Consider the following 27,488-nt stretch of genomic DNA (forward strand, 5'->3'; position numbering starts at 1 on the left):
TTAAAAGGCACTAGATGCATGCCTAGGGCGGCTGAGGTTTCTAGAGCATGGTTTTAAATCTTGTCCGAGACCGAGATGGCTTGGTATCATCCGCCAACGAGACGAGTTGACAAGTTGTCTTAAAGACAGTTTGTTCTAATTCTAAGGCATTTTTTTAAAATCTCATCCGAGATGACTTGATTCTCGGTCTCACTCATGCACTAGACGTCAAAACGAGTGCAGCCACTTAGGTTTCTCGTGGTCCACTGCACGATGTGAGCTCGTTACCTTCTTTTTGGGGCCCAGGTAGCCATTTTCCTAAGTCGGTTCTGTCGAGATTGGATTGTAAGATGTTGTGGTGGTTTTGATTCCATTTCATTTTAACACAAGCAAATCCAGAATTTAGAGTTTTCTTAAAATAAACAAATTATCAAATTATTTTAAGAAAGTTTTAATTAAGAAAGAAGCCTGATATGGATAAGATGGGCAACTTCTTGCGTTCAGAAGCGAGACACATGGCACTGGATCTTGAAAGCGAGTATATTCTTGTATGGGCCCACAGTAACGAACTTTTAGTTAAGCTTATACTTTATATAACGTCAGTGATGCCATCCATAAGAATAAACATGTAATCCCCTGAATACCCTCACTTATTAAATTAATAACAGGTCTTACAGCCTTGGCTGATAAAATTTGTCCAAAATATGACTTAAATCAGGCAATTCTGAAATCTTTACCCCCATGAGTACATGTTGAAGAATTGTAGACCGTCCATTTTTTTGTAAATCATTTTTAATGAGGTTACAAATTTTGGATTGGATGGATTTTTTGTGAGGATGATCTTCTCACCAAATTTTTAACCCGTGTATGACAAAACACGTTGGCTAAAAAATTGGTTATATATATATATATATCCATTTTGATATTTATATATTGAGTCATTCTAAACTGACCTCCTTCGATACTATGCTCACTGATGTGATTGTATGCAAAGAACAGTAGAATTTTTTCCTTGAGATACAAGGTAAGAAATCTATGATTCTTTTTGTACTGCCATGTCAATGCAGTGTTGAGAGTCGTGAGAAGTTAGTTCAACATTTTCCTTATATATTTTCTCGACATTCTTAGTAAAATGTCACAAGTTACTCACCTATCAAATCGATGTTTGAAAATTTTGTGGGGATAGAGACATGTAAAAATGAAATTATGGGGGCAAGATAATAATGATGGATTGGTCGCTATTATCCCACAAGAGCTCATGATCCCTTATAGAATTTGAAAATTCTTTGGGACCAAGTGCCCCCATTGCCCTAATCGTAAATCCAACCCTGAGCCCTGTTGATAAGGATAAGAGTTTAATAGTGTCACTCCAGAGAATTGGAAGCCATTAAAACTGAGAACTTCTATTAGAAGGATTGGTAGACTGTAAGTAAAAGTTGGTGTGACAATAGAATCTCCCTTAGCAGTTTATGTGGCAATACTGCAATTAAGTATTCTGTCCAGGGCCATCGTGGGTAACTAATTAATTTATTCCAGCGTATTTAATCTTATCCTCCAATGCCTGAAATGGTAAACACTAAACGAGATTAACTGTCGAATGTCGATTGAGTTAAGACCTGAGGGGTGTTTCCGTAAATTCATTTACTTCATCAAAGGCTTTATTTACGTCTGCGAGCATGACTGACAGACCACCATTTACGTTCTCTAAGTTCTCGGATAAGATACGCAGACATAGAGACGATCGATCTCTTCGATTTCTGAACTTCTCCAACTAAAATCACGCAATAAACCTAAGGTACCTCAATATTCTCAAGTTTAATTGTTTCTTTTTCTTCTATTTTAGCATTTTTTTTTTTTTAAATTGTAATTGAAGGACTCGATGATTGAGAGGTCATGAATCGATTGAGTTTCAGTATTTTGGATCTATTTCAATCCGAATCGAATCAGATTTTCAGAGCTGTCTTCGATGTATAAAAAGTCAGATTTTTATTTTATTTTTTTATAATCGAAATCGACCGAAATTACTTTAGTTTCTTGGTCGATTTGAAATTGAAATTAGAAGATCATTAGATATTATTAAAAATAATTAAAAATTTTCAATGAAATCTATTGAAATAGTTTACACTCTTTGATCGTTTGAGCTTGAAAAGATCAGAAGATTAACAATTGAATAATTTCGTAGTTTTATTTTATAAATTTTGGTTACAAAATGTTTTGTCTGAAATAAATCATTTATATATTTTCATTATTCATTTGAGCTTGAAAAGAGCTGTAGATCTTAAAATTAGATAATTTTGTAGTTTAATTTATGTAATTTTTTTTTGGTTACAAGTGTAATATTTGACATTATCATCTATATATTGTCGTTATTTTAGAGAGTTGCTATTGGCATCCCAACTTTTACTTATTCCCAAAACATATTTTTTTATCAGTGAGTTCGTCACTTTCTTACCAGCGAGATCGTCTCTTTGAACAGCGAGTTTCCTAGCGATCTCGCTGGAAAAACAGGTTTTGAGAATTAAAATGAACAGAGTACTCAATCGTCATTTTTTCAAAAGTTGAGCACGTTTTGGGAAATATTTCATTATTGAGAATAAGTAAAAGTTAGGGTGTCAATAGAAGCTTTCTTGGTTGTTTTGTTGGGTGTGAAATAATTTAAGAAATTGGGGTGTAATAAAGTAAGAGTTGGGGTGCCAATAGCTGCTCTCTTACTTTATATTATTTATGTTTATGTAGACCACACAAACGGTGGAAAAGGGGCCCACTTATTAATTAAATCTTGACAGTATGATTGTTGATCAACACTCATCAAGGATCAAGCATCATATAGATTGGTAATCACTCTGGACCGCTAGCAAGAGAGAAAGATTCCATCGAGAAAGAGAGTTTGTAGGCTTACACATGATATGGACTTGGGTGCCCTGAAATAACCTAGTATATTATAACTGGACCCTCAGATTACGGAATGTGGGTCATGTGGAGAAGGAGGTCCATGTATCGAAGCCTAATATGGATTTGTCAGCTTGGTATAAATCATGGCCCACATGTAGGTCTTCTGGTTTCCTCTTTTCCAATTATATATTTATGATATATTTTCTCCCAAACTACCCTTAAATTATTCTTACTTTGTTAAACATATATGGGCCATACTGTCTTTTCATTATATAAATTTTACAGTATTATTAAATTCAAATATTTGGACATTAAGATCCCTTTTCTTTTTTTACTATGTTAATCCTAAAGAACCAAAGCCTGCTGCCTTTGTACCATAGTCTTAGAATTAGAAAATTTTCACTCAATTTGAGTTGAGTTTAAATCAGTAACTTGAAGATCAACTTGGTCGAGTCAAAAAAAAAAAAAAAATCAAATTTATAAATATTTAAAAATTGAATCAAATTTATAAGTATTTATAAATTAAATTAAATTAAAAAAATTTTAAAACTAGTTTGCAAATATGTTAAAATAAAAGTTATTTACTTTGTGCTCTTTACAATGGTGGATCCCTAAATATATGTGTGTGCCTGTGTTTTTCTTTTTTTAAGGATTGACATGGTTGAGATTTTAATTTAGTAGTTGAATACTTGACTTGATGATTTTTGTCTGGTTGACTCTATTGCGTTGTGGGTTTGAATGAATTCAACAATCCAATTTGAGTTGAGTCAATTTGAACGGTTTTAGAACTCTTGAATTACAAAACCATGTGATGAAATCATCTTATTTATGGGAATAGTACAAATTCCAAACTATTTACAAAGTCAGTGAAAAAGTGTTTTTTTTTTTTTTTTGATTAAGTTCCTTTTAAAAAAAGCTAAGATAAGAAGTTCTCGGTAAATATCATAACTGTCCCTAATATTAATTTGTTAAAACATGAGTTATCACAATAGTCTTTACATTGAAATGACATCGATTCTTACATTGCTGACAGAGAGATGTTTTTCAATGAAAAGCATCTATGACTCTGGACACGCACATCCACATCAGCAATGTGTAAATCAATGTCAATCACTTCAGCATTTTTCTTATTAAAAAAAAAGAAAAAAGAAAAAAAAAGAAGGCATGATTGTTGGGAAACCTTTTGAAATATGTACTGTCTCAATAATTTTGATCTCTCTTGACTATGAGTTGGTAAATATCTTTTAAAAGTCATTAAAAAAATAAAATTAAATCTGTTAAGTTATGCTTCTAACTAATTTAGATTAGATTACTACTGGAGTGACCTCGGTAGAGGAACACACGGGAAATCTTGACATGGTGGCGTGTATGCCTGTAAATGTGTTTTTTTCGACATACAACTAAAACACATCTATGGATCTGCATGCGTCACCCCGTCAAAGTGTCTCACCGAGGTCACTCCAGCACACTTTTTAAATTATGGATTGTAGTTAATTAATCACAATCTAGACCCAGTCAGATCGAGGATTGACCGATCCAGGGGATTGTATTGGCTAACAAAGTAGATGTTATGTTTGAAACAGGAGAAAATGTCTTTGGCGATGAAAGGTATACTTGTACGGTCTACTCCAGATGTATACGTACAGAAACTGTTGAAGGAAAAACACGGTGATCAAATCGGACTACTTTTAGAAAGCCGTCTTCCCGTTCGATTCAAACAACACAACTCAAATTCGGCTCAAATAATCCGCGTTCGAGCCATTCAGGATGAAAATATTATTTCTGATAGGTTCCTTGATTCCAAGGTAGAAAGAAGCCGCAACTCAACTCGATCAGCAGCCTTGTTGACTCCTGAGAGCCCCCAAACTTCCGAGAAACCATCAAGGGAAAAGGTACACTATCACTTAGAAGAATGAAAGGCTTAAGTGGGTCATCCATATGGTCCGTTTAGATTATATCTAGTTATCTTTGTGCTTGTGGTACAGGGGGTTGGTTCAGATTCTAGAATCCGATTTCTATCTATAATCCGGTTTTAGAATCTGATTCTAGACTATAAAATTCATTCTCCCATTATCAAAAGAATCGTGCTGGAGTGACCTCAAGAAGCATCTATGGTCCACAGATGGAGCTCAAAACTGGACTGCGTATATGAGCTTCATCTTCAAATATGCAGATGGAGAGAGCTCAAGAATGTGCTCCAACCGGACTGCATATTTGAAGGAATTCCTCCAAAAACACTGTTCCCTCCTCCATCTTTGGAGGATTTCAGATTTTTAGATGAGCCCTCTAAAAACACTATTCACTTATTAAATCCCGCTTTTAACCTTCTCTACCATTCAACTTTTAATTAATTCCTGTCCTATCTTTTTTCTATGTGAGCTGCTATTGACACCTCAGATTTTACTTATTAAAAAAAGAAAAAAAAAGAAATTGGACAAATGATTGAGAATAATTGAAAATTAGGGTGAAAATCATATAATTTGTATATATTTTGAGTGTAAGATTTTACTAGATTTCCATATTTTTTGTGTCTGGGATTTTATATGAGCTTAATCATAATTCTAAACAACTCATTTTATGAGAGACAAATTATTGATAAATGATTGATTAATGTGTCAATTTATTTTATGCCACATGATATAGATTTAGATCAACCAATTGTATGAATATATAATTCATCCCTTGTTGAACCTACGTGCTAAAAAATAGTTTGATCGAAAATATGTATCTTTTAAATCTAATTATTTTTCAAAAAGAATTAAATTTAACAATGATAAATTATTCATAAATCAAAATGAATAATATTTTAGAAGAGTGAATAGTGGTTTTTAGAGGGGTGGTTTGGACTTCAAATTTTTTTAGAGAGGAGAGAGTCCTCCAAATATAAGGGGTATGCTCATTTGGAGGAGCATTATAGGGGCCGGGGTTGGAGATGCTCTTAGGGCTGCTTGGAACTTCTATCTATTGGAGCGAAAGTCCGAAGCAAATCCAAACAGGTCATACACGTATCTATTTAACTAAGGGTCCCGTTCAGCAACAAACATTTTGGCAAAACATTTTTCAAAACATGGGTGATGAGTTAAAGACCCACTTATCGATGGTGAGTGATGAGTGATGAATGATGAGTGATGACTGATGACTGATGAGAGGCATCATGATTCATTGTGTACACCTTTACGGGTCGGTAAAGTACCCATATCGGACCCGAATATAAATCGGATCTTATTCATGGACCTAGCCTGGTACCCAAGGTTTTGGAGTCTATTGGATCTGATTACCAAGCGGGTCAAGAATGGTAAGCCCAAGCCCAAACTTTGTTGTCAACATGTATTCGGAGGTACTCACTAGTCATTTCAACTAGAAAAAACGTGTCCGTATATGTCACGTTAGAATAATGATAACCTGACACCCCCATGACATACGTTCCTGACGTGGCATGTGTTCGAATCATAGGTTTTTTCTTCCGGGTATTCAACTTCCCATATTTATGGGATGTACACATATATCCAGAAGAAAAATCACGTCAGTGATGTATGACAGAGGGGGGTCCGAATATCACGACTTCTCGTCTCCTCACGTTAGACTGCATACATGTCTCTTTAGATTCCACGTGGAGGTTTTGGGTGAGAAAAATGACATTTGAATGATGGCTCGCACATGATCGTAGATCTTTTTCTCGAGATCTACGAAAATGTCACTCCAGCATTAATGAATTTTTTTAAGTCACTGACCACCAAAACACTTCCATACAAGTGTGATAGTCTCTCTCTTCTCTCTCCCACCAACTCTGAAAAATGGGTTCGTTTTGGTGATGATGCACAGAGGGTGTTCACATTCGGCAAAGGAAGAAGTGAAGGAAACAAAAGCATGAAGTCCTTGGTTAGTCTCTATGTGTCACACTTGATCATTAGTGTTCATTTGATTTTAAAAGCTTATAAACAGATTAACCCATTTTGCTAAAGTTGCATGTGTTTGTTTATGTTTAATATGTAGTTAGGAGGAAAAGGAGCAAACCTTGCAGAGATGGCAAGCATTGGATTATCTGTACCACCTGGTCTCACTATTTCAACAGAGGCATGTCAAGAGTACCAGAAGAATGATAAAATGCTACCAGAAGGCCTATGGGAGGAGATAATGGATGGGTTGGAGAAGGTGGAGGTGGACATGGGAGCTTTCCTTGGCGACCCTTCTAAGCCACTGCTACTCTCTGTTCGTTCTGGGGCAGCTGTAAGCATTTTCTTAATAGTTCTTTTATCCAAACAGTACTTCCATTTTTTCCGTAGATATAAATGCATTTTTTAGCATTCTCTGAAAGTATTCTTAAAATTTATTATTATTTTTTAAATACAAAAGTAAGGATATTTTGATCTTTATTCAATAATTTTTTTTACAAAAATACCATTTTAGTAATTTTACCATAAATATTTTTACAAAAAGTTCGATTATATTTATTTTTTTTATAAAAACAAAAAGTTTCATTATATAAGAACATCCTTACTTTTCGTAAAAGCAACACTAAATGCAATCGAAGAGATTTCAACGAAGAAGTCGTGGAGAATGCTAATTTCCATGTGAAGCAGTGGACTTTAAATCTTCAATATATATTTTTCCAATGATTTTTTTCCTTTAATGAAAAACGTAAATTTTTTTTATTAATTGTGTAACGATACTTTTATAAAAATCAAAACTATTATTGGTATTTTTATAAAAATATTTAAAATCTAAAGAACAAAATACCCTTACATTTTTTCAATAAAGACAATCGTTTAATATCCAAAAAATTAAAATACATTTACTTTTATTAGTAAAATACAAAACAACCAAGGATCTTACTAGAAAAGAAAATGTAGCGGAGGTTGTTAATATCCCAATGAAGCATTGGACATTAGCATTCTCCTATATATTTTCCCATATATTGTGGGATTGGGTCGTTGTCAGAATCCAAATTGAGTGTTTTTTAATTCTTTTGATAAGTAGAGTCCAATGAGTTATCAATAAATCTTTGTAGGAATTGAAATCCTCGATCTAGATCCTTATCATCAATTAAGCTATAGATTGTATCTTTGGTATGTTAACTTATAATTATTCGACTGAATGTAGATTTCCATGCCTGGGATGATGGACACTGTCCTTAACCTTGGCCTCAATGATGAAGTGGTTGCTGGTTTAGCTGCAAAAAGTGGAGAGCGCTTCGCTTATGACTCTTATAGACGGTTCCTAGACATGTTTGGAGATGTTGTAAGTGATTTATGTTCTTTCTGCTATATTGATTGAGTAGTATGTTAATTTGTAAAGACTCCCTAATCTATTTGTTTTGATGAACTCAGCACCTAATTTTTAATGCTGTAAATGTGGTGCTTGGACCCAATGGGTTCATCTAGACCCAACCCACTAATAGTGGGCTCTATTTATCTATTAGGACGGGTCGGGTGAAAATCTTTCCACTTTTCAGATTAGATGACTTAGTTCATAAATTTATGAAATGCTCCCATTAATATGATCTTTGGTAGCTTCTGTTACTAAATTTAGTTACTTTATGGATTTGAGGTCATGGGCATTCCACATTCATTGTTTGAGGTGAAATTAGAGGGGTTGAAGGAAGCAAAAGGAGTCGAGCTTGATAATGAACTAAAAGCTTCTGATCTGAAAGAGCTTGTGGCCCAGTACAAGAAAGTCTACCTTGAAGCTAAGGGTGAACAGTTTCCTTCAGGTACCAACACCTTTATCTTTTGTTATGAGTATATTTCATTAACAGAACAAGCAAATTTCCTAGAAGACTCAACCCATGGTTCTGTTATTGGTAATTCAACTCTACTAGGGCTCATCTCATCTGAGTTCTGACTCAGACCCATGCATGAGCTGATTAACATGGGTAGCTTATCAAGTCTGCAGTTTTCTTACAGCTATTGACATTTTGAACTTCCTTTCTGAATCAGATAGATTCATATCTGAAAGAGGTTGACACTAAGTTCTTTCAAAATTGAAGCAATTAAATTATGGTTGGTTGAATAGGGAGAGTTGACAAAGTGATCATATGCTTGACACCATGGACCAACGAAATAAACAATCTAAGTATTCCAATAGTAAATACACTCAGGTTCTAGACTAGTAGGTTGACTTTGGATTCAGACCTTCAATGATATCATATAAGCCTTGTAACATTTAAGATTAATCATCCATCATTTTCATCATTAACAGTCAGTTTGGTCCAAGGGATGAGATTTCTCAACTTTTTATCACAAGATGAATGTAACAGCTTTTAAATGTGTAACCTTGTTTTCTTTATATGTGTTTGCAGATCCAAGAAAGCAGTTACAATTGTCTATTCAAGCAGTTTTTGATTCATGGGACAGTCCAAGGGCCATCAAATACAGGAGCATCAACCAGATAACTGGGTTGATGGGGACTGCTGTTAACATTCAGTGCATGGTGTTTGGAAACATGGGAGACACTTCAGGAACAGGTGTCCTTTTCACTAGGAATCCAAGCACAGGTGAAAATAAGCTCTATGGGGAGTTCCTCATCAATGCTCAGGTCCATAAAATACTATTTCCATCTTAGTTATTTCTTATTAGGCTCCTAATGTTTTATCGTCTTAGAATTTTTTTATTTTTTAATTCTGCATAATTGAATCTGGAGTTGGGCTTAAGCAGGGTGAGGATGTAGTTGCTGGGATTAGAACACCAGAGGACCTTGACGTTATGAAGCATTGTATGCCTGAAGCGTATAAGGAACTCGTAGAGAACTGTGAAATTCTTGAGAGACATTATAAAGATATGATGGTAAGAATGAAGATTTTCATTCTGAATTATTGATCTGATGCCTTTCTTTTTCTTTATTACCGTTGTTTGTGTTTATTATTAATTTTTCCCAATAACAGGATATTGAATTCACGGTTCAAGAGAACAGGCTGTGGATGCTGCAGTGCCGATCAGGAAAGAGAACAGGCAAAGGTGCAGTGAAGATTGCTGTTGACATGGTTAAAGAAGAGCTTGTCAGTACTTGTTCTGCCATCAAGATGGTAGAGCCACAGCATCTCGACCAACTTCTTCATCCACAAGTACGTATTTGAGATAATAAGACACTATGTCTCCATAGGCATAATGTACTATTGAAAATAAACAAGCTTGAAAAATAATTAGATAGGATAAACTAAATCATAGCACATCTGTTGGGATCCTTGAATTCATTTGGTGCTCACGGGAATTTTATGGTACATCAAGCTTTCATTGTGCATCTCCAGGCTTAATGTATTATTGCAATATGCATATACTTGTCCATGCAAAATAAAGGATGATAGCGCTTGCTTGTAAGCATCATTATATTCAAGCATGCACAGAGGCATTTACAACTTTGAATGAAGTGTTTGCAAAATTCCATGGATTAGTTTGAGGATTCATCTGCTTATAAAGATAAAGTGATCGCTACTGGCTTGCCTGCATCACCGGGAGCTGCAGTGGGTCAGATTGTGTTTAGTGCGGATGATGCTGAGGCATGGCATGCACAGGGAAAGAATGTTATCTTGGTATGCTAATTCTTGATCTTGTTTTACTTTCATTCCTATTTTTTCTTTCTTTCTTTTCATGTTCTTGATTTGGATTAATACAGTTAAAGGTTCCAGTTTCTACAGACAGAAAACCTGTTATTTAAATGGTATAGCTGCCACACAAAAGAAATCGAGGCCTGGTGAGATCCACACAAAAGCAAACAGATCAGATGATCCATGTCACACAATATGAAATTCTTTCCTGGATGGTTAATGGTACATATATTCTAAATCCCAAAAGAATGTGATAGATCAAATGGTTGTCATCCATCTGATTCTGTTGATTTTTGATGTAGGAGATCAACAGGTTTGACCTCCCATTCTCCTTCAGATACCCATGAACATAATATCTATTCTCTAAGGCAGAACAAGTGCCGAACCTACACTTGTGGCCTTAGATTGCTCTTTGGACTGGCCGTTTCCTCCTGCTTAAACTTAAAATTTCCAGATTATGAATTTCATTTAAAACAATTTTACTTTCAGTAAATCTCATTGACTAGTTAATCAGATAAGTACAGAGTAGGGAACAAAATTACAATATCAATGAATTCTAGTGATAAAATCTTACAATGTATACCGCCAAGCATTTTTCAATCCTCTTCTTTGTTTATTTAATTAAATGGATTGCGTGTTATTGAAGGTGAGGACAGAGACCAGCCCAGAGGACATCGGGGGCATGCATGCAGCTACGGGAATCTTGACAGCGCGAGGTGGCATGACCTCTCATGCGGCGGTTGTAGCCCGTGGGTGGGGGAAATGTTGTGTTTCAGGCTGTTCGGAAATCCGTGTAAATGAGGCGGAGAAGGTGAAATAATTCTTTTCCTACATCAAAAATTTGTTATTTAAGTAATCTAATGTTTTTATTAATATTGTTATTTTCGTGGATTGATAAATTGACATGCAGGTTGTTGTAGTCGGTGACTATGTGTTAGAGGAAGGGAATTGGCTATCACTTAACGGGTCAACAGGGGAAGTCATAATGGGGAAGCAACCACTTTCTCCTCCAGCTCTAAGTAGTGACCTGGAGACCTTCATGTCTTGGGTTGATGAAGTAAGGTGCCTCAAGGTACTATGCTAATAAGTACAAAAAAGAATTACAGATATAGAATGAGAAAAGAGAGAGAATCAGAGGAGATATTTGGTATAATTATCCATACTTTTATTGAATGAGAACTTGGCCATTTATAAGCCTACAACTGGAAAAGCAAACAACAACTAATCACTAGAATTCAGGAACCACAATGCTAAGAAAATGGAGTCAGGTACTGAAGACATGAACCCTCAAGCATAACTACCTCCACTAATTTATTCACACTATCTGACATGAACCCTCAAGCATAACTACCTCCACTACCTCCACTAAATAATCAACTAATGGATTGGACTTGGTCTTCATATGACCTGGATAGTATGATCTGGCAAGGCATATGACTTGGCAAGCCACAATGTATACGTATCAATCCCTCCCACTAAAAATATCCTTGTCCTCAAGGATAAAATCAGGTTACGTCTTCGAGAAGCGCCAAAGATTTTCCCATGTTGCATCTGTAAGGAATTCAACCCGAAATTCCCAACCTGTGAGAAACAAGAAATAGAGAAAAACACACACGTCGAAAAAGAAAATAATCACACGCACAAGACAGTATTTACGTGGTTCGGCAATTTGCCTACGTCCACGGAGTTGTAGAGATTTCACTATTTCAAGAAGAATTACAAAGTGCGGCTCCAGTCTCAAAGACGACAACCAAAACCTTAAAAAACCTTAATCACCAAAAACGGCTTCTATATACTGCGCACAAGATACACAATGGGTTACAAAACGGGCCCAAAAAAAATTTTCCCGGGGGAGTTGCCCCCTGGGCCCCCAGGAGGCTTATCCATGAGCGCTCCAACTTGGGCCTATCAACCCAAGCCTCCACTCCATGGATTAAGCCTTAGAAAATATCCCATCAAAATACCACACAAACATTATTCGGGTCGGGTCGTCAACCGGATCAAAATATAACTAGGCTCCACAAAGCCCAACAGCATCTTCCCGGGTTGTGCCAGCCCATTTCACAAGAACTTCAGTTTTCGGACGGTAGGTGCCTTTCTTGATGATGCGGCTGTCCAGAATTGTTTCAAGTTGGGGAAGAATGGACAAGTCTTCAGTAACTCGGGGAAGATTCGAAACAACTGAAGTTCTTGGCCTCAATTGCTTTTTTAAAAGACTTACATGGATTATATCATGGATTTGGGAACCACTAGGCAGTTCTAGCTTGTAGGCGACAGCTCCAACGCGAGTAAGAATTTTAAATGGCCTGAAGAAGCATGGGGCTAATTTAAGAGAGCTACAAAATGCCACAGATTTCTGACGATACGGCTGGAGCTTAAGGAACACGTAGTCCCCCGACGTCAAAAACAACCTCGCGCCTATGCTTATCTGCTTGTGTCTTCATTCTGTCACGGGCAACAATCAAATGACGATGCAAATCCCGCAAAATGTCTTCCCTAGCATGAAGACAGGCATCAACAGCTTGAACTCGAGTAGTTCCTGGCACATATGATAGCAAAGTCGGGGGGGTATCCCATATACTGCCTCAAATGGTGAAACTTTTGTGGATGAGTGAATGGTTGTATTGTAACTGTATTCGGCCCACGGAATCCAATCAATCCATTTATTGGGCTGTTTGCTCGTGAAACAACGAAGATATTGTTCCAAGGTCCGGTTCACCACTTCTGTTTGTCCGTCCGTTTGAGGATGATAACTGGAGCTCATCTTAAGTGTTGTGCCCTATAGTTGGAACAAAGTCTTCCAAAAATTACTAAGAAAGATTTTATCTCTATCGCTGACAATGGAGGCTGGTATCCTATGTAAACGAACAACTTGACTCACAAACACCTTGGCCACGGTAAGAGCTGTATAAGGATATTTAAGAGGAATAAAGTGAGCATATTTTGTTAAACGGTCGACCACTACCATGATAACGGTGTGACCTTGAGAGGAAGGTAGCCCTTCCACAAAATCCATCGAGATATCGGTCCAGACTCGATCAGGAAGAGGCAAGGGTTGAAGAACACCTGCTAGCATTTGACAATCATATTTGCAACGTTGATAGACATCACAACCACGTATATATTCCTTCACTGATGTATGCATTCCGGGCCAAGTAAAATTGTCCTTCAGGCGGCTGAGCGTCTTATGGAAGCCAAAGTGGCCACCCGTTGATGAAGAATGGCCTTCATTCAATACAGCTGGAAGTAAAGAGGAAGTGGGACTCAAGAGAAGCTTCCCATTTTTAAGCCAAACCCCATCATGTCGAACATAGTGTTGTTGACTTTAGTTAGATAATTGGGAGTAATATGGATCAGTACAAACTTTTTGTTGCAATCGGCCCCACCAATCCGCTATAGACAGAGAGATAGCAAAAAATTGACACTCAGCCACACGAGAAAGGCCATCGGCTCCCTGATTTTTGGTTCCTTTTTTGTACTGTATAATGTAATCATATCCCAAAATCTTTGGCAACCATCGAGTCTGCATAGGTGTTGTGATTTTCTGTTCAAGCAAATATTTCAAACTTCTGCGGTTTGTTTGAATAATGAAAGGATTACCTAAGAGATAAGGTCACCATTTACGCACGGCTTTAACAATAGCCAACATTTCCTTTTTGTACGTTGAAAAAGCCAAATCCGCCCCTTTGAGGGCTTCACTGAAAAATGCGATGGGGCGATTTTGTTGTGATAATATGGCTCCGATTCCCACCCCGCAAGCATCGCATTCCACCATAAAAGGTAATGAAAAATTTGGGAGTTGTAGCACCGGAGGAGAGGTGAGTGCTTCTTTCATTTTGGTGAAAGCTGTGTTGGATTCTGTAGTCCAACGGAACCCTCCTTGGATAACAAACGAGTTAGGGGGGCAGCAATCACTCCGAACCCTCGGATGAACTTTCTATAGTACCCCGCAAGGCCAAGGAATCCACGTACACCCTTGGAAGAGGTTGGGATCGGCCAATCCAAGACGGCTTGAATTTTCGAAGGGTCAACAACGACTCCTTCCAATGATATTATATGTCCCAAATAGTCCACCTATAAAACACCAAAGCGGCATTTCGACTGCTTTGCAAACAAATTGTTAGCATATAAAATCAAAAATACTGTGCGTAGGTGTTACAAATGCTCCATCCAAGATCGGCTATAGATTCAAATATCGTCAAAGAACACTAGGACAAACTTTCTGAGATGGGATCGAAAGAGATCATTCATGAGTCCTTGGAACGTTGATGGTGCATTGGTTAGGCCAAACGACATAACAACAAATTCATAGTGCCCTGCATGGGTGCGGAATGCTGTCTTGTGCACATCCTCCTCCTTCACGCGTATTTGATGATAGCCAGATCGCAAGTCCAATTTAGAGAAATACTGAGCTCCATTCAATTCGTCTAACAACTCATCGATTACGGGGATCAGATATTTGTTTTTGATAGTGACATTGTTAAGGGCCCGGTAATCCACATAGAAACGCCATGAGCCATGAGCTTTTTTGACGAGTAATACGGGTGATGAAAAGGGACTATTGCTGGGTCGGATCAACCTGGAGTCAAGGAACTCTTGTACCATTTTCTCAATTTCAGACTTTTGATAATGAGGATATCTATAAGGGCGGACAGAAAAAGGGCCATGGCTTGTATATAGAGGAATTCGGTGGTCTTGTATACACTTTGGAGGAAGTTTAGTTGGTGGAGTGAAGACATGTGCAAATTCAGTAATGATTTCATTGATGTCACTTGGGTGGTCATGATGGACGGTGGTAGTGGCTGAAGGAATAATTTGAAGAAATAATCCACCACCTGCTAAATGCAATAGTTCCTTATTGTTTATTGGAGCCGTATCGGAATGCTTCAAACCTTGAAAGGTCCGAGACTTCCCATTTTGATTGAAGGTCATCGTAAGCTGTCGATAATCGGTTTCTATAGGGCCAAGTGTCTCCAGCCATTGCACCCCCAAAACAGCTTGACAAGCTGCCACCGACAATACATAGAAATCTGCTTGGATGGGGTATCCTTGGATTACGAAAGTGAGAGCCATACATTTACCCGAACAATCAATCTTTTCCCGATTAGCCACCATAACTTGGAATGTTTTGTCACGAACAACCGGTAATCTGAACTTCGTCACCACGGCTTGATCAATAAAGTTGTGCGTACTTCCACCATCTATGAGGACTGTAATATCTCTGCTTTTCAGCTTTCCAATCACGCGGATGGTTTGCGGATGGGTGGTACCTGCCATTGCATGAAAGGAAATTTCTGGAAGAGACTCACTCGGCATTATCTCGTTTATTATGTCCTCATCACAAGGATCGTCGTTTTGTACATCTTCCATCATAAAAAGCTGAGGACGCAAACAATTGTGCCCCAGTACAAACTTCTCATCGCAATTATAACACAGGCCTTTCAGTCGTCGCTCTCTTGCTTCTTGTCCCGTAATACGCTTGATAGGAATCTGTGAATTGTCTGAAATTTGGGTCGATTTCATACCTGGAAAGGGACCGAGAAGGCCGGCTGCAGGATTTGGTGATGATCGTGTTGATGTTGTGAAGTTCTGCGAGCGATTTGGAGTGTTGGTTTTTCGTTGCAATGTGTTACGCTCCTCAATCAGACGAGTTACAACAATGGTATCGGAAAGGGTCTTTGGTTGTTTGATCCGAACATCCAAACGGATATCCTCTTTGAGCCCAGCTATGAAACAACCTACAAGAAAACTTTCAGGTAATTCATTTACAGGGTGAGAAAGTTTTTCGAAGGACTCTTGGTACGCTGCAACTGTTGTCAATTGTTTGAGTCGAGACAGAGCTTCGGAAGGATCTTCGTAATCTGTTGGACCAAAGCGGTGGAGAATGGCTTTGGTGAACTCCTCCAAGTTTGAGGACCTTTGAACTTCATGAACCACCGATGCCATTGGAGGGCGATTCCCTCTAAATGAAATGATGCTAGTTGAACTTGCTGCTGTGGAGTGATTCCCTTAAATTCGAAGTATTGTTCGGATTTGTATATCCACCCGTGGGGGTCTTCACCAGTGAATTTGAGAAATGATAATTTGAGTTGTGTTTGATTGGGTACTGAGGCTTGTGAGGTGGTTCGGGTCTGAGATGTTTCCCTTTGTGCAAACGAGTTGATTTCAATGGTAGGTTGTGTTTGTGGCATGGTTGGTTGATTTTGTTGTAACCGTAACACTTGTAATTCGTTGAGAATTTGATCGAAACGGGATTCGTGGCTGGCAAGTATTTCATTAACTTCAGTGCGGAATTCCGCATTCGACTTTCCACGGGTATCCATGGATGAGCCGGCTCTGATACCACTTAATAAGTACAAAAAAGAATTACAGATATAGAATGAGAAAAGAGAGAGAATCAGAGGAGATATTTGGTATAATTATCCATACTTTTATTGAATGAGAACTTGGCCACTTATAGGCCTACAACTGGAAAAGCAAACAACAACTAATCACTAGAATTCAGGAACCACAATGCTAAGAAAATGGAGTCAGGTACTGAAGACATGAACCCTCAAGCATAACTACCTCCACTAAATAATCAACTAATGGATTGGACTTGGTCTTCATATGACTTGGACAGTATGATCTGGCAAGGCATATGACTTGGCAAGCCACAATGTATACGTATCATATGCAACATATTTTTAATACCAATTCACACACTCAACATGCAACCAAAAAAGAAATAGGAGAGAAAAATATCCCGATTGCTTAAGATGGTAATATTGGTCAAGATAGAACATTGGTACCTTCAAAGTTAAAAGTCTTGAGAGAGCCTATGAATTCTAAATGTATTTATTTGTTGGTCAGCTAATCTAAGAAATGTGGTGCCACAATAGGTCATGGCTAATGCAGACACTCCTGAAGATGCACTAACGGCAAGAAATAATGGTGCTCAAGGGATTGGACTTTGTAGGACAGAGCACATGGTAATGTGTGATTTATGTATTTTACCTTTCCTGAATTTTGTAAGTCGTGAAAAAATCTGATTTTCATATCTTTAAATGAGATATGCTTTGTATCTTGGGAATACAAAATGTCAAAAATACTCTTGAGGAATATTATAGATGCCATATACCTTTTCAGTGGTGAGCATCCTCTTTGTACTTCATTTTTGAAAGAAAAAGTTACATGTGATGCAACCCAATTTCAACTCTTCCAAGTTTGTTGAGTGTTTCACTAAAATTTTGATCTTTGGATATGAATATCGTGGATTTTCAAATTTACAATATTTTATGACGTTTAGCATAACCAAGTTAGAAAATTGTTGATCTACATCTTGGTTTGGATGTCTCAGTTCTTTGCTTCAGATGAGAGGATAAAGGCTGTGAGACAGATGATAATGGCAGTGACAGTGGAACAGAGAAAGAAGGCATTGGACTTGCTCTTGCCCTATCAAAGATCCGACTTTGAAGGCATTTTCCGTGCAATGGATGGTATTTTTCTATTTTCTACCATAACAATGCCCAAAAGAGAATCTAATGTCCTATTTGGTTTATAATAACTATGTGGAATAATTTTACACATGATGTGCATGTAGGCAAAGAGGATACATAGTTAGATGGGTCCCATTTAGATCCCTTACACCAGTGACTGAAGTTTTCAGATTATTGGATTCATCCAATCTATCGCATTGTTTATAGTGAGATTTTGGAGACCCAGGAAACCCCACGTTCCTATTGGTCCACGTGAATTGAAGGCATCCCAAATTTACTAGAATACCAACATTTGGATGCCTTCAGTACACGTGGATCAATTGGAATGTGAGTTTTCTTGCGGTCTCCAAATTGCGAGTCTCCAAAGTATCATTCCATTGTTTATGGCTAGTTTGACAAATATTGCATTTATAGTTTAATATTTATCTATAAATGGTACTTCTGATTGTACCTATGGTTCAATGGTGTACCATGAATTGGCATGCTACGCGTTGAATCATTTAATCGTGTGTTCAAACTGTGCAAATGCCAAGTGTTTGACCAAACTTTTCAACCTAAGATGTTCATTTGAATGGCTTAAATTGGTGGTGCCATTCAACTAGAAGAGCATAATATGAACCTGTTTGCCTTTCTGTTGTTACTTGTTAGCACTAGATGTTCCCAGCAATTGAACCCCGCCTTTGTAGAAGATACATATACATGTGTAGCTATCTATGATGCCTTGAATATCTTATAATCTTTTATATTTCTATAGTTTTGCTCATTTGATTTATAATTGAAATTGGTGGAATATCAGGTCTTCCAGTGACAATCCGACTGCTAGATCCTCCACTCCATGAATTTCTTCCAGAAGGAGACATTGACCAAATCGTCCATGAACTAACTTCTTACACTGGCATGACTGAAGACGAAGTTTTTTCAAGGGTTGAGAAACTTTCTGAAGTTAATCCCATGCTTGGTTTCCGAGGCTGCAGGTTTGATTCACCACGACCTTTTGAATTGAATGTGTACTTTGATTCCTCATGCATCCAACAAGTGGCATTTTCAAGAACTTATTAGTAAAAAAGGGTTTTAGACTTGGCTACTGAAGTTAAAAGTGATATGTGACATCATGGAGGATCCCTGACTTGTTAGAGAAATCGATCCAAGAACAATAAAGTAAGTTGCAAACACACACCAAACACAGATTTTTACTTGATTCCCTCAAGATTGAGGTACGTCCACGGACCACAACAATTCCACCATGAAGAGAAAATTACACCCTTTCACTGAAAATAGATATATCTACCCCCATAGAAAACCTAACTAGAGTTTTACATAATACCAGTGAAATTACAAAAATACCCTTGGGAAAATTTTCATTCGGGGGTTCTGCTCCCCGAATCCCCACCATTGGGACAACCCCTGAGTGAGCTCAGCACTGAGCTTGATTGGCGGGATGCGTGGCTTTATTAACAATACCGTCAGGCTCCACAAAATCATAACATGACTTCCCCTCTCAGTTTACCTACAGATGAACGAGATAACATTTGAATCTCTAACTACAATGTGGTGCACATATCACCTGATTTGCACCATCCAGTCATCATATAAAATGCAGGGTCCATCTTGAAGGCCAAATCCATGAACATTACACTTTCCGAAAGAATGCAATTGACTGAGTTAGGACTTCTTGTATGGGGTTCATCGAGCTGACTTACTTTGCTCGCATCTGCACCACAAGGTAGATGAAGTACAAATTACAAATAAAATAGGGAACACACAGTGAGATCATTCCACTAAGTGTACAGGTTATTGAATAGATCCAAGAGTACATACTTACAAATAATGTTAATTATTTTATTTTATTTTATTTTTTTCATGTGTGTGCAGGCTTGGGATATCGTACCCGGAACTAACTGAAATGCAGGCACGTGCCATCTTTCAAGCTGCTATCATTATGAGCGACCAGGGCGTTAAAGTTTTTCCTGAAATAATGGTTCCCCTCATTGGAACGCCTCAGGCATGACTTTCCTTTTCTTTCTTGAGTGTTTTTTTTTCCATTGTATTGCTTTAATTGTTTACTAGTATGAAGAGAAATGCTCTTATGAATTCTGGTCCCTCTTTTCAATGGAAACTTTCTAAACCCTGCCATCTCCTTTTTTTCTTAAAAGGAAAAAAGAAGAAGATTTTTTTAAAGTTTAGTGGAAGCAATGGAAGTCTGGATTAGCTATTTCTTTCCATGACATGATCTAAATTCTAACAAAATCTACTTGTTTTGGTTCCAAGGAAATTGAAGTAATATTTTCTAAAGATTTAAGGTCGCTTTCCTCGGGTTTATTCATTGTCATGTGGAACACTCAGAATTCCATCATTCAAATAGTGAAGTTTTTGTGTGGCAGGAACTAGAACATCAAGTGAGTTTGATACGTAGCGTTGCAGAAAAAGTCTTCTCTGAGATGGACACCACCATAGGCTACAAGATTGGGACGATGATTGAGATCCCCAGGGCAGCTCTTGTTGCAGATGAGGTATATTGAGATCCATCAACTCTCTTAGTGTCACAAATAACAGGTTTATTTAAGCTATTATAGGCTTCTAATAAGAATTACTTGTGCATTTTCTGGGTAAGTTGGCATGAAAACTTTTTCATCAACATATAACCATCCTTATGTAGAAAGGATATTCGTATTTTCTCAATTATCCTAGAGTCTCACAAACAGGATAATTTTTCTACCTAGAGAAGAGAAAATCAACGTTTATTTTTCCATATTTTTTGCTTACTTCATTAATGACTTACGTTGATAGATTGCAAAGCAAGTGGAGTTCTTCTCATTCGGGACCAATGACCTCACACAAATGACATTTGGATATAGTAGAGATGATGTCGGCAAGTTTCTCCCTATTTACCTAGCCAAAGGCATTCTGCAAAGTGATCCCTTTGAGGTTAGAATACACATATACTTCAAAATCTGATGCTCAAAGTCTCTCTCTCTCTCAGTATGATTTTTCCATTATTGATCAAAAAAGGGTGGATACAAATTTTTAAGATTATGATATCCTCACTAGCTTTTTACAAGTATTTTTAGGGACCATCCAAATTTTTTGAGGTATATGATATGAAAGACAGATGCAAATGAACTTCACTTTGTGTTTCTCTATAAATTGTGCACTACCTAGACATTTTTCCAGTTACAAAAAAATGATCCATATTCTTCACTAATGCTTGTAAGTAGGAATGTGTTGTTGGCAGCTGTTACGCATTTTATGTGATTTTCACCCTCCCAAATGATAATCTTATTTAATCTAGTTAGAGACAACAAAATCAATGAACTTCAGGGTTTCAAGAGGCTTACATTTATCTGAAAGTACTGTAGTGAAGGACATAAATAATTCAAACTTTAGTTTTAGTTATCCACAAGTGTTATTAATTGATCCAATGTTTTTATTTCAGGTGCTTGATCAAAAAGGCGTTGGCCAACTTATCAAAATTGCCACGGAGAAAGGTCGTGCAGCTAAGCCTAGTTTGAAGGTGAGTTTGATTTTAAAGTAAAATTTATGGTGCCTCATGGGTACTATTAGCTTAAAATTGGTAAGCTAGCATGCTTAGACACCATGAATCCCACAATCAACAGTGTTTCGAATTTCCTCCATGCATGGTTTCCATTTAAACAAGTTGAACATGGCATTTATGGATCTCTTGGGATGACAATGTTTTACAATTCCACGCAATAAGGATATGAACAGCTTGGGTCTTTGTAAATTCTAATTCTGAGACCTTTAATTTAAATGTTTGGATGATGATGACAAACAGGTTGGAATATGTGGAGAGCACGGTGGGGAGCCTTCTTCTGTCGCGTTTTTCGCAGAAACGGGATTAGATTATGTTTCTTGTTCTCCATTTAGGTTAGCTTTTCTCTCTCTCTCTCTCACAAACTAATTGAGAGAAAGTTTACGGGAGTTTTATTTCTGATACTCAAATAGGTAAAACATCCATTTTCAAGGTGTATGCATTGAATCTAAAATGTTCTTTCTTCTAAAGTTTGATCTTTCTTTACAGGGTCCCTATTGCAAGGCTAGCAGCAGCTCAAGTTTCTATTTGAGAAGACTTTTAACAAAGAAATTATCAGGAAAGTCACTCTTTTCTACTTCATTGGTGACTTTGTGCAGGAATTGTAAATAATTATGATAAATGTTTGTATCTAGTAATCATATAGTGTAATTAGAAAAATAATGCCATGATACAAACGAAGATCCCATCCAATGTTCAGGTTAATAATATATATGATTTCAGAAACCAATGAAGGTCATTTGATGAGAGATTTTAAAATTTCTTTTAATGCCCTAGAATTCTACTTATGACCACACCAGTACTGCAATCCTAAGCTATTTACATGGGTGTGGTGTTTTAGAAGACAAAGAAACTAATCTTAACCAATTAATAGGATCAATTAGTATCTCTTGGATAAAGACGATCAACTAATACCCCTAACATCCCCTCCTCCCCCTCAACAAGATGACTTAGTTGGAAACTTATCAAAATATTTATTGAAATTCCATTCCTATCCAAGATAACTCCTACATTAGTGGAAAAAAAAATTATTATATGATAGGTATTGACTATTGAATGGCACCCTTAAATACACCAATATAATTGAACCAGGACATTGGTTCAACCAATTCAACAAGTTCATGGTCTAGTCATGGATCTGGCTTTTGAAGGGACCGACTACTTGTATATGACTTGTCATGAGTTGCACCCCAATTAAAAAAAAAAACCTACTTTCATTAATTTCTACCGGTTGCACTTCATTTTATATCCTTAGTTGGGTGAAACTAGGATTTTTGGTCAGTGGGGGTTAAGTGCTAACGATGGTCGGTTGATAATCCTGATTTCCTTCTATGAAAATGTTGGGCTTATTATCACACAATAAATTTTAGAATTAAAAAAACCTTGGCTTAGGTTTACTATTTCAATTTTTTTTTGTTTTTAACACTAAAATCTAAAGAATAAGAAAAGAGTTTTAGGGAGTTGGAAGATAATGGATTTTGGATACACGTCGTCAATTTATAAAAAAACAAGGATTATCTCTAACATCAATCAATACGTCAGGGGTTAAATCACAAAAAAAAATATATATATATATATTAAGTTCAATAGGGTCCTACTGCAACACACAAGGGTATAAAAAGTAAGTTGAATAGATATGGAAGGTGAGGGTTTCTCAAATCATTTTTCATTGAAAAATACTTTCCTTACTAAGTAAAGTTTCCTGACCACATCATCTCGTGGTACCCAAAAACATGATACGTGCCATAAGGTTGTAGAGAATAAAATTCTAAGAGCTTTTGAAAAAAAAAACATTTATAAAAACTTATTTTTCACCGTAGAACTTTAATTTTAAATTTTGGAGTTCAATTGCCGTCTTTTTCAACACCTTGGATCAAGACCAAAAAAGAATTTTCATGAATTTTTTTTTTTTTAACGTGACTTTTTCAATGAAATCTAGATCAAAGGTCGTGGTGTTGGATTGCTGTAGACACCCCAATTTGCACGAATCCGTTAGGAAGATCCAAATTTCCTCGAATTGATTCCGATTTAGAACTCAAGATTTTCGACGGACCCACATTGCTATTTTGCATCATTTTCATGCATACATGCATCATGTCATATAGTTTGCATACTCAACCTTGTCCCTAACCCACTCCAAATTCGTATTCATTCTCCATTAACCGATCTAACCAAATCTATGCCCAAAACAAAGTCCATATTTTAACCTAAATTCAAACCCATTCTCTAAGTCTTAAACCCAATGACCCAAATCCATTACCTAGCCAACCTAAGCCCAAAACCCAAGGTCATTCTAAACTCATAACCCAAGTCCATATCCTAACCCAAACCCAAGTCCAACACCAAGCCCACTCCAAGTCCATTCTCTCACCCCTTCATAAGATGACACATGTTGATACCTCATAAGCCCCCAATACCCAATGCATCATCTAATTGGAGGGTCAACTTTCCCTTTGTGAAAACTCAAGAGTACCCTTCTCAAAAAGTTTAGTCAAACCAAAAAGGTTATTTGGTCTTTGGTAATAATCCATAAAGGTGAGGGAACTTCCCATTATGCTCTCAAAAGGTGGGAATCTTCAAGTACATACATGGAGTTCTCCCATTGATCCATTTCAAAATTATACTTCCACCATTGCTTTATTTGTTATTTACAAATGAACCAAAGTCTACTTTTCACCTACCACTTCACCTTTACACATGTCATCCTCCTATTCACCCTCCCAAATGTGCTTTTGTTTTCCCATTGGTCCATTTCAAAACTACACTTCCACCCTTGCTTTATGAGTTATTTACAAATAAACCAAGATCTACTTTTTACCTACCACTCCACCTTTACACATGTCACTTTCCCATTCATCCTCCCAAAAGTATTTTTGCTCTCTCACCTCTATTTACCAAAAAACCAAGGATCAAAGAATGCTTTTAGGGTTTTTTCACAAATGTCATCTTTACCCTCATACAAATGAAAAATCCAAAAAGAAATAACCTAAACCTTATGTCCATTCTCATTATTTTTAGGGTTGGACCATTTTATCCCTAAAAGTTCTCCAAAAACTCTATAAATACCCTCATTTTCTAAGAACAATTCATGCTCTCAAACCCCTATTTCTCAACCTAAAACTCTACCAAATTCTCTACTCATCTCTCATCTTTCAACCCTCAACTCTTTCAACCCTCAACTACATCCTTCAACTCTCAAGTTCATTACTCAAGCTCAAGTTATTTCAAGACTTCCAAAAGGGATAAGGTGGGACAATAGTTATTTATTTATTTTTTAACTTGTATATTCTTCTTCTATCCCTCTTTTTTATATTTTTAGAAGCCTTTAGGATGTAATGGAGAACCCTCCTTCATCCCGAGTAGATTAAACCTCAACCTTGGGCATGGAATGCTTGAGGCGGTTTGATCGAAAGGATGGAGGTTGAAGCCCTTTTTAACCCATTCTCATATCATGCATCATAATGTACACTATGCACACATATCACACATGTTGGCTATGATGAAGAAATGTGTAACTCTCTTGATGGGGTTAAAACACTAAGTTTCTAGCTAAACATGCATGCACTAAGGTTATAGATCTAGGAAAATTCCTTTCATGGAACTTCTCTAAAGTTATAAACCAACATTTTAACTCATGCAAAAGTGTGTTGGCTCTATAGAATGTCTTCTTCCATAAGATATTTCTTATGTCAACACCAACATCAAATCCTCTTCTAAAGAGATACATACACACCATGTGCACCCACCCACTTCATGCATTCCATGCACTTTACTTGTTATATTATTCTTTTCAAAAATGGCAAAATCTAAAGGTAACCACCATAGGTGGAGAGAATGGGGTGCTTAACACCTTCCCCATTCTCTAACCGAATCCCCTTACTTAGATCTTAGGTAGACCATACCTTTTTCATGATTGAGAGTCACTACAAGGCCATAAAAAATGATTTTCAAAAGAATTGATTCGGGTGCCCATTCACACCCATTTCCAAAAAAGAATGGTGACGACTCCAAACCACGTAGCATTGAGGTTTAAAGTGAACATTTCTCATATCTACAACTTGGCGACTCCACTGGGAATCCATGTGGACTCAAAGACCCTTAGTAAGATTTAATCTTACTATGATAAACTAGGCTAGCCTGACTCTTTTCTTATGTTATGATTCTAACAATAATATTAGAAAGATAGAACAATTGGTTGCTTCGAGGGAACCAAATCCTCCACAAGTTTTGCTAATATTCAACTTACTTCTTCATTCATCACAGAAGATTAAATACAACTTCAGAAATTAACCACCAGCCACTAACAAGTTACTGGACTACTACTACTAACAGCACATTATCCACTAACAACTTACTAATATCAACATTATCTATGTCAGAAAATAACCACCAGCCACTAACAAGTTACTGGACCACTACTAACAACACATTATCCACTAACAACTTACTAACAACAACATTATCTTTGACAGGAAATAACCACCAGCCACTAACAAGTTACTGGACCACTACTAACAACATATTATCTATGACAGAAAATAACCAACAACCACTAACTACAGACTTAATTAAAGCATAATAGATAATAATACCCAACAAGTAATGGGCTGTCTAGATAAGGCCCTGTAGCCCAGGCCCGACACATGACAATGCCACCCCCTCAGAAGACCTTGTCCACAAGGTCTGGGAAGTCCTCACTCAGAACTTGATAGTCTACCTAGGTTGCTTCTTCTAGCCCTAACCCTTTCCACTTTACCAACAGTTTTGCTGCTTCTTGGTTCCCCTTTTTCACCATGCGTCGTTGTATGATTTCCTCAGGTTCACGCTTAAAGGTTCCATCTGATGTTGTAGGCGGCAAGGATTCTGATTGCTGATTTCGAGCTCCTAACTTCTTCTTCAAGTTCGATACGTGGAACATCGGGTGGATTTGAGTCGTAGGAGGAAGCTTCAACTTATAGGCAATAGAGCCCAATTTTTCTAGCACTTCGAATGGTCCGTAGAACCGTGGAGAAAGCTTCGAGTTGCGACGTTGGACAACTGACTGCTGCTTGTATGGTTGGAGTCGAAGGTAAACATAATCGCCCACTTCAAAGCTTCTTTCTGTCTTCTTTAAATCAGCGAATCGTTTCATTCGTGCTTGTGCTTCCTGCAAATTGTGTTGAATGATACGGAGAATCTGATCCCTCGACTTTAAGGTATGTTTCACAACTTGATTTTTTGTAGTTCCTGGAGAATAGGGCAATAATTTTGGGTAACTATAAACTGATTCAAAGGGTGTTAGTTTGGTCGATGCATGAACATTGGTATTGTAACACCATTCAGCCAACGGAAGCCATTTGACCCACTCCCTTGGTTTGTCACCTGAAAAACACCATAAGTATTGCTCCATAGCCTTGTTCACGATCTCGGTTTGTCCATCCGTTTGTGGGTGGTAAGCTGAGCTGAACTTCAAGTCAGTCCCCTACAACTTGAATAGTTCATTCCAGAAATTGCTTGTAAAAGTTGGATCCCTGTCTGTTAAAATAGAACTAGGCATGCCATGCAATTTAAAAATATTTGCAACAAATATTTGGGCTATTTTAGAGGCTGTATAGGGATGGGAAACTGGAACAAAATGGGCATATTTAAATAACCTGTCAACCACCACTATAATCACTGAGTACCCTCCCGAAACAAGCAACCCTTCAACAAAATCAAGAGAAATGTTAGTCCAAATTTTAGTAGGAATTGGTAAGGGTTGAAGGAGTCCTGTTGGATGTATGTTTTCTGACTTATTTCTTTGACACACATCACATTCTCGGATTAAGTTTCGGATGTAACCTTTCATGCCTACCCAATAAAATTCAGAACGAATTCTGTGGCTAGTTTTATGGTACCCTGCATGGCCACCCACTGGACTGCTATGTAAGGCTTGTAGAATCTGCAATTTCAGCTCCGGTGTGTTGCTAATATAGAGTCTATCTTTGTAGTAAAGCAACCCTTCCAATACTCTATATTTGTTAGGATCCAATATCCCTTGCTCCACTTTCTGCAACTCAGAATCTTTTCC

The 27,488-nt window shown here is 37.3% G+C and overlaps 1 protein-coding gene across 4 annotated transcripts; it reads left to right on the forward strand.

Moving 5' to 3' along the window:
* The first annotated feature begins 1,598 nt into the window (after positions 1-1,598).
* Positions 1,599-22,188, forward strand: PPDK (pyruvate orthophosphate dikinase). Of its 4 annotated transcripts, XM_086451834.1 has the most exons (23): positions 1,599-1,774; positions 2,716-3,025; positions 4,455-4,763; positions 6,694-6,750; positions 6,865-7,098; positions 7,972-8,109; positions 8,419-8,581; positions 9,170-9,405; positions 9,525-9,653; positions 9,752-9,931; positions 10,259-10,396; positions 11,058-11,222; positions 11,322-11,483; positions 17,293-17,382; positions 17,751-17,889; positions 18,686-18,863; positions 19,762-19,891; positions 20,271-20,399; positions 20,677-20,814; positions 21,323-21,400; positions 21,683-21,774; positions 21,929-21,989; positions 22,089-22,188. In XM_086451834.1, the coding sequence occupies exons 2-22, from the start codon at positions 2,945-2,947 to the stop codon at positions 21,969-21,971; spliced, it is 3,009 nt and encodes a 1,002-aa protein (XP_086307960.1). In that variant the 5' UTR covers positions 1,599-1,774; positions 2,716-2,944; the 3' UTR covers positions 21,972-21,989; positions 22,089-22,188. The 4 variants fall into 4 exon arrangements, with proteins under 4 accessions (XP_086307960.1, XP_086307958.1, XP_086307959.1 ...); XM_086451832.1 differs by having other exon boundaries at positions 1,601-1,774; positions 21,929-22,188; XM_086451833.1 differs by having other exon boundaries at positions 1,601-1,774; positions 2,766-3,025; positions 21,929-22,188.
* The last annotated feature ends 5,300 nt before the right edge of the window (positions 22,189-27,488 follow it).

The sequence above is a fragment of the Akebia trifoliata genome, chromosome 8 (genome assembly GCF_017979445.1).
Source record: "Akebia trifoliata isolate Shusen 1 chromosome 8, ASM1797944v1, whole genome shotgun sequence".
Classification (NCBI taxonomy): domain Eukaryota; kingdom Viridiplantae; phylum Streptophyta; class Magnoliopsida; order Ranunculales; family Lardizabalaceae; genus Akebia; species Akebia trifoliata.